General features: G+C 54.3%; 1 protein-coding gene across 1 annotated transcript; it reads left to right on the forward strand.

The window, feature by feature from the left end:
- Nucleotides 1-80: 80 nt before the first annotated feature.
- On the forward strand, nt 81-10,722 carry PDAP1 (PDGFA associated protein 1). The gene is made up of 6 exons (XM_019422637.2): nt 81-208; nt 3,438-3,529; nt 4,861-4,971; nt 6,555-6,676; nt 8,771-8,922; nt 9,984-10,722. Exons 1-6 carry the CDS (start codon nt 196-198, stop codon nt 10,040-10,042), a joined length of 549 nt encoding a protein of 182 aa, XP_019278182.1. The 5' UTR covers nt 81-195; the 3' UTR covers nt 10,043-10,722.
- Nucleotides 10,723-13,338: the final 2,616 nt, after the last annotated feature.

The following is a 13,338-nucleotide window of genomic DNA, read 5'->3' on the forward strand; positions in this document are numbered from 1 at the left end:
CCTGGACTCAGGCGGCTCGCGGGACAGTCTTCGTGCTCCGGCCTCCTTGAAGTCCCCGGTCCTCGAGGAGGCGGCGGCGGCGGCGGCGGCGCGCTGAGGGTACTGGGCCGGGCGGAAGAAGTTGAGCCCGAGATATTTCCGGTTCCGGTGTCAGTTCGAGGCGCCGCCGCCGCTGCCGCAGCCGCCGGATCCGCGATGCCTAAAGGAGGTGAGGGCCAAGCGCGCGTGGCCTGCGGGCCTCGAGGGGCTGCCCGAGTCCGGCTCCAGCTGTTCATTCTGCCCGCGGGTGTCTCGGAGAGCGGCGCCGAGGGAGGACGTCCGCGCCGGCTGAGGGCCAGGCCTGGGCCTCGGCGCCCAATTGTCCCGATGGAGAAACTGAGGACCGGAGTGGCTACGAGCCACTCCTTCGGGGGTCTGAGGAGACCCAAGGCTCCGGCTCCTCGCCGACGCCGAAGGCCTGATCTGGGGCGCGCTTCTCTTGGCCTGAGGGACCTGGAGTTTACTCCCTCTTCCAGGCTCGCGGGGACTGAGTCACCGCGTCCCGCGCCTGTGTCGAGCCCGTCTGCCTTGCGCGTAAAACGTGGGGCCTCTCGAGCTCCGGGCGAGTGAGGCCTGCCTAATGAGACCTAACTTGATGCTCTCGAGGCTGGCTGGCTGGCTTTGAATGTCCCTATTCGGCAGCGGCTCTATGTGTGTCTCTGAGCCAGTCGCTTAACCTCCCTGTGTCTCAGTTTTCTCATTTGCAAGGGGCTTTTGATTGTACCTACCTCATAGTAGTGATGTGAGGCTTACACCACCAGGTGATCCACGTGGAGTGCGCAGCACAGCTCCAGGCAGCCAAGCGCTCGCTAAGCATTATTTATACGGTTTCGTCAATTTCTTGGCCAAGAGGGTAGAAGATGCGTGGCTTCCCAGTGCATCGTAGACAGTCCTTTCTCTTTCCCCTAAGAGTCCGTAGTTCTTGATTTCAAGTCTAGCTGTGTCACTGCCCAACTCTGTGGCCTGAAACAAATTATTTAATTCCTGCCCATTTTTGTCATCTGGAACACCTGGCTGATAACCCTTAGCTTGGAGAGCTGGAGATAGAGGTCATAAAATAATGGAGCACTCAAAGTGCCTGGCTAACTTCTGGCCCAGAACAGATGTTCGGTTAATAGTGGTAGCTCAAGTGTCATGTTGGTTAAGATGCTTTAGCCCACAGGAAATCTACTTGGAGCTTTTTCAAACCTAAATGACTTCCTGACTCTCTACTTGCAGAGATATTGGGGCTTACAGAATCGAATCCATTTAAACCTACCTCTCTGTTGATTTAGCCTGGTAGGAAGAGCCAGGTGTCTTCCATTTTGCACAGCCTCCTGTTGTGCAAAATGAGGGTGCCATCTGAACCCTTCTGGTTCCAGAATTCTGGTTCTAAGTGTCCTACTTCATAGATAGTTTGAGTCAAAGTTGGAGGTTACAGAATCCCAAATATGAATTCTTGGTTAAATGACTTGGCCTTTGGCTTGTGAAAAGCTTTATGAGCAGATAAGATTTACCTATTTTGCTTGGGTTTATTTGCTTGAAAAGCAAAAGAAAACAAGACTTTTTTTTTTTTTTTTTAAGTATAAAATTATCCAAGAGAAAAGGATGAACTCTTGTTTCCATTAGTAACTGTAAAGCATTTTCAAAGGCATGCTGGTAAAAGTTATTGTAGTCTGAACTAAGGTCCATATCCCCTAGCCAAGTGTGCGGAATGACAGCGCGTAGTAGCCAGTTTTGAGTTGTTATTACTGCCTGGAATATTGAGAGGCCTGGAAAGCTTGTTGGGTTTTTTGGGTTTTTTTTTTTAACTGGCAAGCTTGATCTCTCACAATAGGACTTGGATGAGCGTAGACTGAGACACCCCCCGGGAACCCAGGTAGTCATTAAAAATGGGTGGTGTGATCTGTAGCAGCCCAATTATGGCTTTGCAGCTGCTGTCTAGGAAATAAGAGGAGGTTGGTATCTCTGCTACTGTCTCTTGAGTCCAGAGAAGCTGTGGCTGTCTAATTACAGATTCTCTGCACTCAGACTCACTAGAAATCAGCTGGGCCGAAGCTTCCAGAAGAGGTGGGGATGGATTGAGGCCACAACCACCCCAGCGTCTTCCAGGACCAGCAGGGCAGGGGTCAGTCTATTGTCCTAGCTCAAGAGGCTCAGACTGATACTCTTAGATGAACTTTAATTGCTAATCACACTTTTAACTGTTAGAAGGGAGTCAGCTTTATTTTCAGCTTTAACTTTGCCAGCTATGTTTCTTACTCCGCATGCAAGAAAGTTTCCAATAGGTTTAGGGTTTTTTCCTTATAGTATAATGCTCAGGTGAACAAAAAGTGTTTCATTACATCCCCTGACCTTTTTTTTTTTTTTTTTTTTTAATGTTTATTTATTTTGAAATAGCACGATAGGGGAAGGGACAGAGGGAAAGAGAGAATCCCAGGCAGGCTTTGCCATGTCAGCACAGAGCCCAATGTGGGGCTTGAGCCCACAATCCATGAGATCACGACCTGAGCCGAAACCGAGTTGGACGCTTAACCGACTGAGCCACCCAGGTGTCCCATATTCCCTGACTTTTATAGGGAATCACTAATGTGGTCAGTGGCTTTGTTTTTTATCTCCTGCCAAAATACCTTATTAGAAAATTAGCAAACACAGCATACGTTTTTGTAGTGCTTAATCCGATCTCAGGCACTGTTCCAACAGTTTTACATGTGTTAACAAATTCATTCCCATGACAACTCCAGGAGGTAGGGACACAGCTGAAGACACTGAGACTGAGAGGTCAGGTACCCTCCCAAAGCTTGTAAGTGGTAGAGCTGAGATTTGAGCCTGAGGGTCAGACTCCAGCATTCGTGCTCTTCATCATTCGGTTTCAGTCTTTAGTGTCTTGTCTTTAGAAAGGGATCAGCCATGATTCTCCACATATGGGCTCAAAGGTGGGGCTAGATTCAGGCCACAACTACCTCAGCATCTTCCAGAACCAGCAGAGCAGGGGTCAGTCCATTGTCCTGGCTCAAGAGGGTCCATGGTTGTGCCAGAACTTTTGCAAGTAAAAAGGACTGTAGTGTTAAATGTTCTTACTGCATTTTGACCTGAGTTTGGATTCTAAGGCACCATGGGATTTAGCCAGTTATTAGATGCAGCGTGCCCTCTCCCACATCCTCCTCTCAGGTCTTATCTGTAGGAACCTATGTCTAGCACGTAGTTTGGTGCGGCGTCAGGTGGTCGCATGTTGCCTCTTTTGTCCCTTTGGATATGTGAAGGGAGGAGAATAGGTTTGGGTGGTGCTTGGTGAGGGGTAGGGGAGGTCTCTGCAGCCTCTGATGACAGCACCTCAAGCAGGAGGCAGCCCTTTGGGGCTCAGGGCAATCAGGGAAGCTGATTACCTCCCACCTCCTAAACTGCCGATCCTCGTGCAGGGAGAAAGGGAGGCCACAAAGGCCGGGCACGGCAGTACACAAGCCCTGAGGAGATCGACGCGCAGCTCCAGGCTGAGAAGCAGAAGGCCAGGGTGAGTACGTGCCTGTGCATTCCACTCCAGTGGCCCAGGGCAGGGCCCTGCCTCTTTGTCATCCAGAGAGGCCAGGCAGGGACCACCAATTCCTAGGCAGAAGCCAGCACCTGAGGTGGGGGGGCGGGGGGGGGGGGGGGCGGGGCGGGGCACGGGCAGCAGGCGGGTGTCCCTGAACAACCAGCGACAGTGAAGAGGAGAGGTATCTTCTGATTGAATCAATTAGAACTTTGTTCTTTTAGCGATGGTCGCCTTAGTGGGTGTCTCTTCTTGGTCCTGTGTCCTTTCTGGGAGCTGTCGTTTTGCCAGGCCCTGCCCATCCATAGCTCAAACTCCCCGCACTCCCCATCTGTCTGCTGTAGCCATGCCACACCCAGCACAACATAGTGCCCTGCCTCCCCTCACCCCCAGCAGGCAGAGCACCCTTCGTTCCTCCAGACCTTGCTCAGAGTCATCTCCTCTGTGATTCTCACTGATGCTCTTCACCGTGCCCCCTCTGGTCCAAGCTTAGCAGTTCCCTCCACTCTGTTCCTGCAGTGTTTTTTCCAGCCTACTGTCAGGAAGTGGAATATTTCTATCCTCGTCAATGTCCACATCCCTGACCACACCATTAGATCCTTGCCTGAATAAGGGCCAAAAAGAGCACAGTCAGGCTGGATGGGTGACACCGCTGTGAAGGGCCTGGGAGCCCCTAGAAGGGAGGGGCTGCATTTGAATGGGGGAGGGGGCAGAGGGCTGGATGGAGGAGCTGCCAGCTAAGTGGGACCTTGGAGAGTATGTGGGCAAGTGGTAGGGGGAAGGATGTACTGGCTTTGTTAGGAATGTTTTTGGTGGGGAAGCAAGAAAGGTGGAGGGAAGTGGCATGTTGAGCGTTGTCCCGGGAAGTCAGCGCAGCAGGGCATCTGCAGGGGCAGGCTCGAGTGACTGGCCCTCCATTTCCACCGTGGGAGTGGAACACGGGAGGACTTGCCCAGGAAAACAGTGCAGTTTGGCAGCTGCATGTGGCAGCTGGGGAAGCAGGAGGGGGGCTGAGTGGGACTGAGGTTCCCCGCCCCACAGCCGAGTCCTTCCGACCCTGGGAGATGAACTTCTCACCCAGGCTGGAGTGTGGGAATGGCTTCCAGGCTGTGGAGCCAAATATATAGGCTGCCTCTGACCCAGGTCCCCTACCAGGGGCCGGGGTTACAGAGTAGGACCCTTGTCATACTTGGTCCCAGCCTTGTGGGGGTTTAATTCCTCGGGGTCCACAGTCTGGAGGCGGTGGGAGCAGGGTTCACAGTCTAGGGGGTTTGTGCATTTTTGATTTTGCAGGTTGTCCATTTCTGAAACAGGAAGAAGAGGAACAAGGAGAAGAAGGTGGAGATGGGGCTGCGGGGGACCCCAAAAAGGAGAAGAAATCCCTAGACTCAGATGAGAGTGAAGATGAAGAAGATGATTACCAGGTGCTGAGTTTGGTGGAGGCCTGGGACTTGGACTCATTCATTCAACAAACATCTGTTAAGTGCTTGTTGGTCACCATTCCCAATGGTGGATGCAGACAGAGTCTTCAGTCTTAAGGGGTTATGTTTTAATAGCAAGGTACAGACAATGAGGATGTGAACAAATGTTATGATTTCAGGTAGCAGCAAGTATTATGAGTAAGATGGACTGATCATGGGTACTTGAAGCAGTGTGTGGTGAGGAGGGTGACTTTTAAACTGAGATCTGAAAAACAGGCTGGAGCCCGGTGTGTGAAAAACCAACGTGCAGAGCCGTCAGGGTGGCCGGATTGGCAAGTGCAGGGGCTCCGGGGTCGGACAGGACAGCAGGAGGCTGGTGGGCATGTGCCTAGGTGGGTAAGGGGTAGAGTGGCTAGGGATGTGGGAGGAGAGGTTGGCCAGGGCAGCTCCCGAGTGGCAGTTGAAGGGTTTGAGTTTCACTGTTGCGGGTAGTGGGCAGCTGGTGGAGGCCTTGAAGTGGCGGAGAGTGATGACCAGATTTGCTTTTAAAAGGTGGTTGTGGCTTCTCTGCAAAGAGTAAATTGTAGAGGATGTAAGCGGGGAAATGGCAGCAGGTCACCAGACAAGAAATTGTGGCTGGGCCAATGGGGGAGAGGGGGCAGGTTCACGCTGTGTTTTTGGGTTTGCTGAAGGGTGGGTCCAGGGACTGAGGGAAGGAGGCATGAGGCTATGGCATAAGGATGGTCGAAGGAGCAGGGTAGGCGAGGGGTGAGTCTCGAGTTCCATTTAGGCACATGTCGCTTGTGACATGAACATACAAGTGGACGTGTTCACAGGTAGCTCAAATGGATGTTGTCGTCTGGAGCTCTGCGTCAGATTGGCTGGTATTTGGAACCTGTTTCCCTGGTCACTTAAAGAGAAAAGCTGTGGTCAACAGCACCTGAGACTTGGGCCCAGCCTGCTATACTGGGGACTTGTGCTCCCGTTGAACATCTCCCAGGGGAGGTGGGAGGTGCAGGCTCCCTAAACCCGTAGACTGCGATCCCATGGCTCCTTCTCATGTCACATTTCCCTCCCATGAGCTGAGATGGGTAGGAATTGGAATTGGTCCTGAGAACATCCTTAGTGTGGCCTGCCCTGGGGACCCAGCAGTGGTTGTTGCAGTCAGACGTGAGCTTCCAGAGGCTGAGCCTGAAGTAGGGGCGTAGTGCTCTGTGTTGAGAGCTTGTGAGTTGGGCTTGGGTTCTCAGCTCATCGGTCTGCTTCCTGGTTGGCCTTAGGCAAGTTGTTCAGTCCTGTGCCTCTGTTCTGTCACCTGTGAATCTGAGACAATAACCTCCGGTTGCTGGGACTTGGCGTAGGTTGGGCTCCAGTCACGTGCACTTGCTGTCCTTGTACCTCCTGGGCTGGTGAAGACACCCCGAGGTGCTGTTCCCACTGTGAGGCTTGGGCCGAGCATCATGTTGTCCGGGGGTGGAGCAGAAGTTTGTCCCTGCCCAGGGGGGCTGTTGGGAGATGGTGGGCATGGCCCTCAGGGGCTCTGCTGGACGGACTTTTCCAACAGGCGGCTTCTTGTCTTACCTTAGCAAAAGCGCAAAGGCGTGGAAGGGCTCATCGACATTGAGAACCCTAACAGGGTGGCACAGACAACCAAAAAGGTCACACAACTGGACCTGGATGGGCCCAAGGAGCTTTCAAGGAGAGAACGGTAACCTCTGCTACTGGGCCTTGTGACCTGGGCACGTGGGCAGGGGGCTGACCTTCGTGGCGGGGTGGGAGGAGCGGCTGAGGCACCCAGTTCCCCTACCCTTGCCTCCTGGGCCCTGGGGTTCCCAGGGACTGGGTGAGGGCTCTAGCTACGGTATCTGTTTTTTTTTGTTTATCTCATTCCTCAAAGGCTCTATAGAAGCTTTTCCAGAAACACTAAACAAATAATTTTTCACCAGTAGGAACACAACAGGGAAAATAGAACAACAGTTTTAGACCTGAGCGTCACACTTGAAGTAATGCCCAAGGAAATGGAGGGTTATGGTACAGTCTCTTCCTCCACAGCACCCCACTCTGGGGACAGTTCCTTACCCAGCCCAGTCTGACCATTCTTGGCCTGCATTCTTTGATGTCATTGCCGTGGGGGTTGGGAGAACCCAGAGGTTCACAGTGCAGAGAGCACAGTGCAGAGAGCACAGTGCAGAGAGGTCTGCTGGCTGCCCCAGTGCTCCCTAAGTCCCAGGTGGAAACGGAACTGCAGACAGCCTTCTCTTTGCGATTATATGAGGGTCTCAATTGAGTGCTGAAGTGCCCTGCACATGGCCATTCCTTGACAGGTAGTGCCTGGACTTTCAGTGGCCACCAGCTGACAGCAGGGACCTTATAAGAGGTTGAAGGCCACTAGGGAAAGCTGTCCTGTTTTGTTTTGTTTTGTTTTGTTTTGTTTTTCCCTTCCTGGGCTGCTAAGATTTAAATCCACCTTCCTGTGCTAACCCCATGACGGCTGAGGGTTTTATGAAAAGGCTCACAAGTTCGGGGTGTGATGAGAGGCTGCTAAGGATTCTACTCCTCCAGTAGCTTCCTTCTCACCAGTAAGAAGAGGATCCTGTTGTTACCCCCACCCTTTGAGGCTGCAGAGTGAAAGCCATGAAGGCCGGCATCCTGCCTGGCCCCGAGCCTTCACCCAGAGGACCTTGCAGAGCTTCTGGTAGTCTTGCTCATTGTTCCAGATGCCTCCAGGGAACCCCCCTCCCCACCCCCCAACCCTGGTTTGGATCTCTGCTGCTAGCTCAGAGGCTCCTGACCCTGCACCTGCCTCCCAGGGTAGGATCTGCTGGGCTGACAGGTGTTCCAGTCTCCTCTCTATTGCACGTGTCTTACTGAGAGTCTCCTGGGCGAAACATCTGCTCAGCTGACTTTTGGTGGCTGGCTCTCCTCCCCTCTGGCCAGGCCCCATGCCTTGTTTCTTATCACCCAGCGCGGTGTGCTGTCCGGGCCTCTGGGAGGCCAAGTCCCTTTCCCATGCTCCTGTTAGGGCTTCCCTGTCCCCTCCTCCAATACTTGGCTCGTCCAGGATTCTGGTATAAGTGGGACAATCTAATATCTCAGTGGAAAGTGCACGCTTCACTCCAGAATCTCAGGCCTGGGAGGAGGATCTCAGAGGGAAGACTTAATGAGAGGGAGGAGCTAATGACCATCACCTCTCTACCTAGTGGGTTGGTGACTGACACCTTTGTCCTGTGGGAGTAGAGCTCTTAGGCCCACACCGTCCTTGGTGGGGGCTCACCACTTTGAAGGCAGCCTCTTACACATCTGAGCTGCTCTAATTGAGAATGTGCCATGTCCTGTGGACCTGAGATTGGGTGGGTGTGGTTCCCATCTGTGGCCACTCCCTTCTCTACCCCTCGTAGAATGTGGTTCCCAGTGTCTTCCTCCTCTTGCTCATCTCTTGATACACAGTCCACTGGTTTTGCTCCCCCTTTCTTACCGGGGACACCAGACCCTAGTCAGGATCCCCCCGCAGGCCAATGCAGACATTGTTCACTGTGTGCTGAGTTCACCCCCATCCTATGTTACGTGTCTGGGGAAGCTGGTACACTGCTTGAACTTCCTCCAGCCCGCTGAGAAGTCCAGGCCTGTCCCTTTGCTTGTTTGTTTGGTGAGTGTCCATCAGGGAGGGGGCACACAGAGCAAGGGCACCCTCTTCCACTTGGGCTCCGGGCCCAAGTACTTGGCTTTTATTCTGGCTCCCACATCTAGCTCGGCTGATAATAGTGGGGAAGATGTCCCTTATGACACCATTTTATCCAAACAGAGAAGAAATCGAGAAGCAGAAAGCAAAAGAGCGTTACATGAAAATGCATTTAGCTGGGAAGACAGAGCAAGCCAAAGCTGACCTTGCCCGGCTGGCAATCATTCGGAAACAGCGGGAAGAGGCTGCCAGGAAGAAAGAAGAGGAGAGGAAAGGTAAGTCCTGAGCTGACGGTTTCTGGGAAAGCCGCTAAACCCTGCGCTTCAGTGTCCTTGTGAAATGGGATGGGGTTGGGTTGTTGGGTGGAGGGCCAGCCTGTGTGTAAATGCACTTACTTTCTCATCAGTGGAGGTGGGCGTTTCTGCCCCAACCTTCTGGGGTGTTGGGAGGGCTCAGCAGCAGCTGGAAGTCAGATGAGGGTTTGGATCTAAGCAGAGCACTGTCTACAGCATCTGAGGGAAGCCGCAGGGATGTACCTAGGGCAGACCTTCAAGGCTGGAAGGTTCCACTGAATTATCCGGTGCCTTGTGTGGCTGGGAAAGCTACCTCGGAGAACCACCGTCCATCTGAGGGGCTTGAGAGGGTGCGGCAGGGCTGGGCTGGACCAGACTTCACGGTCCAGACCCAGGTGAAATCTGGCCCAACTGTCCCTCTTCCCTCATGCCCTCCCTCCCAATGGGGTCAGAGGTGGAGCCTTTTCCTAGGCCAGGATAGCTGTGGGGAGTTGGTCTGGTTTACAGGAGCATTTGACTCAGGACCTGGTCTCATGTGGGGCCTCAAGAGCCCTTAGGGACCAGCATGCTGTCCTGCCTCCTCACCAGATCATGGGGAAACTGAGGCCTAGATCGGGAAATAAGTTGCCCCAGGGTTGTCACCACACTGGAGGTAGCCTGCTGTCCCGGCTCCCTGCTCTTGCTTCACAAAGCCCAGGCAGGGGAGGAACTTCTGATGTTGCTGACTGGAGGTTTCGGTCCCCACAAAAGAGGATGTAATTACGGGGTTCTGCCTCTGGGTGGGGTAAGAAGTTTCTCTTTGCCGGTAGCTTGAGTGTTGGGGGCCCTGTGTCGGGGGCAGCCACCCAAACTTGGCGAGAATGTCTGGACAGTGGCTCCTGCGGGAATCCTTCCTGGTCTGTTCCCCCTCTGCCAGCTGAGTCTGTTGCCAGAATGTGTTCTGAGGTCCCTCGGCCCTCCAGGGCAGTGCTTCTGGGGTGCGTGGGGGTGTGCGCAGGGAGGGGGTCTTGTGTTAACACCAACTGTTCCCTTCCTGCCCTCAGCAAAAGACGACGCGACCTTGTCGGGAAAGCGAGTGCAGTCGCTGTCCCTGAATAAGTAGCACGGCCTGTGGGAGGAGGCACCGGGGACCTGGGCCGCTCTGCCAGGACCTCTGCCGCGTCTCGCCCGCCCTGCCCTGGCGCCGCTGCAGCAGCCCCTCACGGCAAGGAGCCCCCACCCTGGCCTGGGGCCTCCTTTTCATCTTGGCACAGAAATCGTTTGGGGGGGGGATGGTGGGAGGGTGCTGGGGGAAGGGGCAGCTGCCATCTTTGAGACAGAAAGATGCGGGACAGCATTTCATATGTAACCATTGGAATGTCTTTGCTGTTTTTAGAATTCAGAACTCTTGTTGGGGGAGCCTGGGAGGTGGGGTAAGAAGAGCTTCCGTTTATCCCGTAGATTGCACAGTAGGGGCTGGTTGTGCAGAGGGGCAGCTGCTGCTGAGTTTGCAACAACCAGCCCCAGTCTGTGTTGCCTGGGTGCTCGCTCAGAGGGGCTGTCGTCCAGGAGCCCGTGTCCCTGGATCCCTGAGGGTCATGGCTTGTCCCCAGCCAGTCCCCTGCCAGTCCCCTTCGCTCTTCCCCGCCCCATTCCCACCCTTCTGGCCAGAGCCAGGGCCCATTCTTAACCTTGCCCATTGATCATTTCAAGAAACCTCTGTTTACTGTGCAGCACCCAGGCAGAACATGCTCCACAAGTCCAACTTGTATATTTGGCAGATTAAACTTGACATTATCGTAACGTTTGTTCTGTGATCCATTTTTGGGCCCCCGTGCTTGGGCCCTTTTCACCCAACAGGGCATGGTGTTGCTGTCAGGCCAGTCTGCCCTGCAAGGTTCAAGGTTCACACTGCATCCAGCAGTGTGTGGGGACTTGTCCCTGGGCCTCCGAGCTAGGAGAGACCTCAGGACAGAGCCAGCTCCTCCCCTCCCTTTACCTGACCATGGCGGACCTTAAGTTGGAGTGGCCAGGGTGCCATCCGCTGCCCTCAGCAGGCCGACAGCAGCTCCGCGCCTCCCCGCCCTGCCCTCTAGGTGCCCCTGCTGGTAACAGTCTCAGGATTTGAGTGCTGGAAGGAAGTGTCCCAGCACCCACGTGACTGCCAGGCATCACCTCATCCTGTCTTTACCACCCCGGGTGGTGGAGATGGCAGCAGGGAAACAGACTTCGTGGTCACATGAGCTGCCTACAGAATTGGCCACTGTGCCTGTCCCTTCTCCTGCACCCCTTCATGAGGGGCGCTCTGCCTTGTGAACAGCAGTGTCCTTTGTGTACAATCCTGAGAGGTCAGTAACTTGTGCCAAGCAGGGGTTTGGCCTGAGGTCAGAAAGAGGGATTTAATGGGCAGAGATGGAATCAGGCCCCTGACTTCCAGGGACTCCTACCATGCCCCCCTGGGCTTGACCGTGCTAGAGGTCAACAGACCCAGGAGCCCCCGGCAGGGACACCACAGCCGCCAGTGTCTACAGCTCACCCTGGCCTGCAGAAAATCCCTCTGCCCCTGGGACCTGCGAGAAGACCTCCCCCTACCTGGAGGTCCTGCCGTATCTCAGGTTCTCAGGTTCGGTCTGTCCCATGCAAATGAGGTTTTCTGACAAGATGGAGGAAGGTACAAGAAGGTGGTGGCTGTTTGGCAAGGTGCACAGATAGTGCACGGTCGTTGCCTCCAGGGGCCACCAGCCAGCAGAACTGGAGCCACGTGGGGTGGTAAGGAAGTCTCTTCTAACGTGCTGGAAGCTGATTTGCAGGAGTGGCCGGCATGAAGAGGCCGTGCTTGGCCAGCAAGGCTCCCGGTGTGCCCAGGACTGTTGTCTTGTTGGACCTGGTATGAGACCGGAGGTGAGGACTTCCCTGGTGGCTGCAGGCCCATGAGAGGTTGTATAGATCTCAGCGGCATACCTGGGTGACATGCTGGCAAGAGTTCTGGCTTGAGGCATTTCCTTCCTGGTTCAGCTAGAGATCCGGACACACATCGAGTACATTTCAGCAGACGCCCCTCAAGGCTTGGAAGTCAAACCTGAGCTTGGATCCTGGCTCTGCTGCCTCCTGCCCGTGAGACCTTGAAGAGGTAACTTCTTTCTCTGGCATTCAGTATGCTCTTAAAATGGGAATAACAAAGCCTTCCTCCCAAGGTGGGGACACAGTGACTCTTGGGTGTTAGGATTCTCCCAGTTGTGTCCTCCACCACTCACCCAGGTCACCCCAGCTGCTCCCTGTCCCTCCTCCCCTGCATCCTCTTGGTCCTCAGGGCCTGTGCTGTTCCCACATCATCTCACACCCACACAACAGCAGCAACCTCAGATCTCTGCCCAGTTCTAGTGGCCTGATTCCCCAGGATGTGAGGGGCCTCCAGCAGCTGGTCTCTGGGGACCTTCCCAGCCTTACCCACCCATCTCATCCCTGTCCTGCGCCCTATCAGTCCTCTGACTCCTAGAAGGGTCAAACCCTTGCCCCCAGCCCTTGCATGTTATTACTTGCCTGGAAACTTCCCTCAGCCCCAACCCTTCCTTTTCTTTCTCTGCCACCTTCTCCCCCTACAAAAAACACTGGGTTGTCATCATCTACCTCCCCCACCAGACTATGAGCTTCTTGTCTCCTCCACTGTCCTCAGCATCCAGTAAGACATGGCACAGAGCACAGAAGAAGGCCCAGCAAGCCCGGCCAGTGGTCCTGGTGTCCACTGGTGATGTGCACATCACAGAACAGGGTCCAGATCCCCTCCTTCCCTGATGGGACTTCCCACCTGCCACAGGAGCCTTGACCACCCTTTGAGGAGCCAGTCCTACCCTACAGTGTCATAATGCCTTTTCCTTCTTGGTAGAAGCAAATGACTGAGCTTATCAGGGTTTTTTTTTAGTGTTTGTTTTGTGAGAAAGAGCACTTGAGCAGGGGTGGGGCAGAGAGAGAGAGAGGAAGAGAAAGAATCGCTAGCACGCTCTACGCTGTCAGAAATGAAGAGTCTGACGCTTAACTGAGCCACCCAGGCACCCCAAGCCTGTCAGCTTTAAGCCAAGACTTGTCTGTAATGAGGGCAGACGGTTGACACTGTGAAGCCTCTGCTTGAGGCCTCGGTGGCCGAACAAGAGCCTGTTTGCCGTTCATCTTTCTCTAAGAGTAAGGGGGGGGCCTGTTCCTCGGGGTCTCGGAACAACACTGATACCCTGGGGCCATGTTTCCAGCCCCGAGCTGAGCTGTAGAGAAACGTATGCGAATATCTCCCTAGCCTTCCGGTGCCTGACAACAGTTGAGTCAGGACCAGAAGCTCACTTTGCAGAGGGCTGGTACTGGCTGGGTGGACCTTGGCACTGCATTTCATAGACAATAAGAGGAGTTGTGTGGCCCGTCTCATTGTGATTT

The sequence above is a fragment of the Panthera pardus genome, unplaced genomic scaffold (genome assembly GCF_024362965.1).
Source record: "Panthera pardus isolate Hobbes unplaced genomic scaffold, ASM2436296v1 HiC_scaffold_4, whole genome shotgun sequence".
Classification (NCBI taxonomy): domain Eukaryota; kingdom Metazoa; phylum Chordata; class Mammalia; order Carnivora; family Felidae; genus Panthera; species Panthera pardus.

Bases quoted from the DNA above. Each gene is read 5' to 3' on its own strand.
- PDAP1 (XM_019422637.2), top strand. The intron at 3,530-4,860 runs GTGAGTACGTGC...TTTCTGAAACAG, and splicing joins CTGAGAAGCAGAAGGCCAGG to GAAGAAGAGGAACAAGGAGA. The intron at 8,923-9,983 runs GTAAGTCCTGAG...TCCTGCCCTCAG, and splicing joins GAAAGAAGAGGAGAGGAAAG to CAAAAGACGACGCGACCTTG.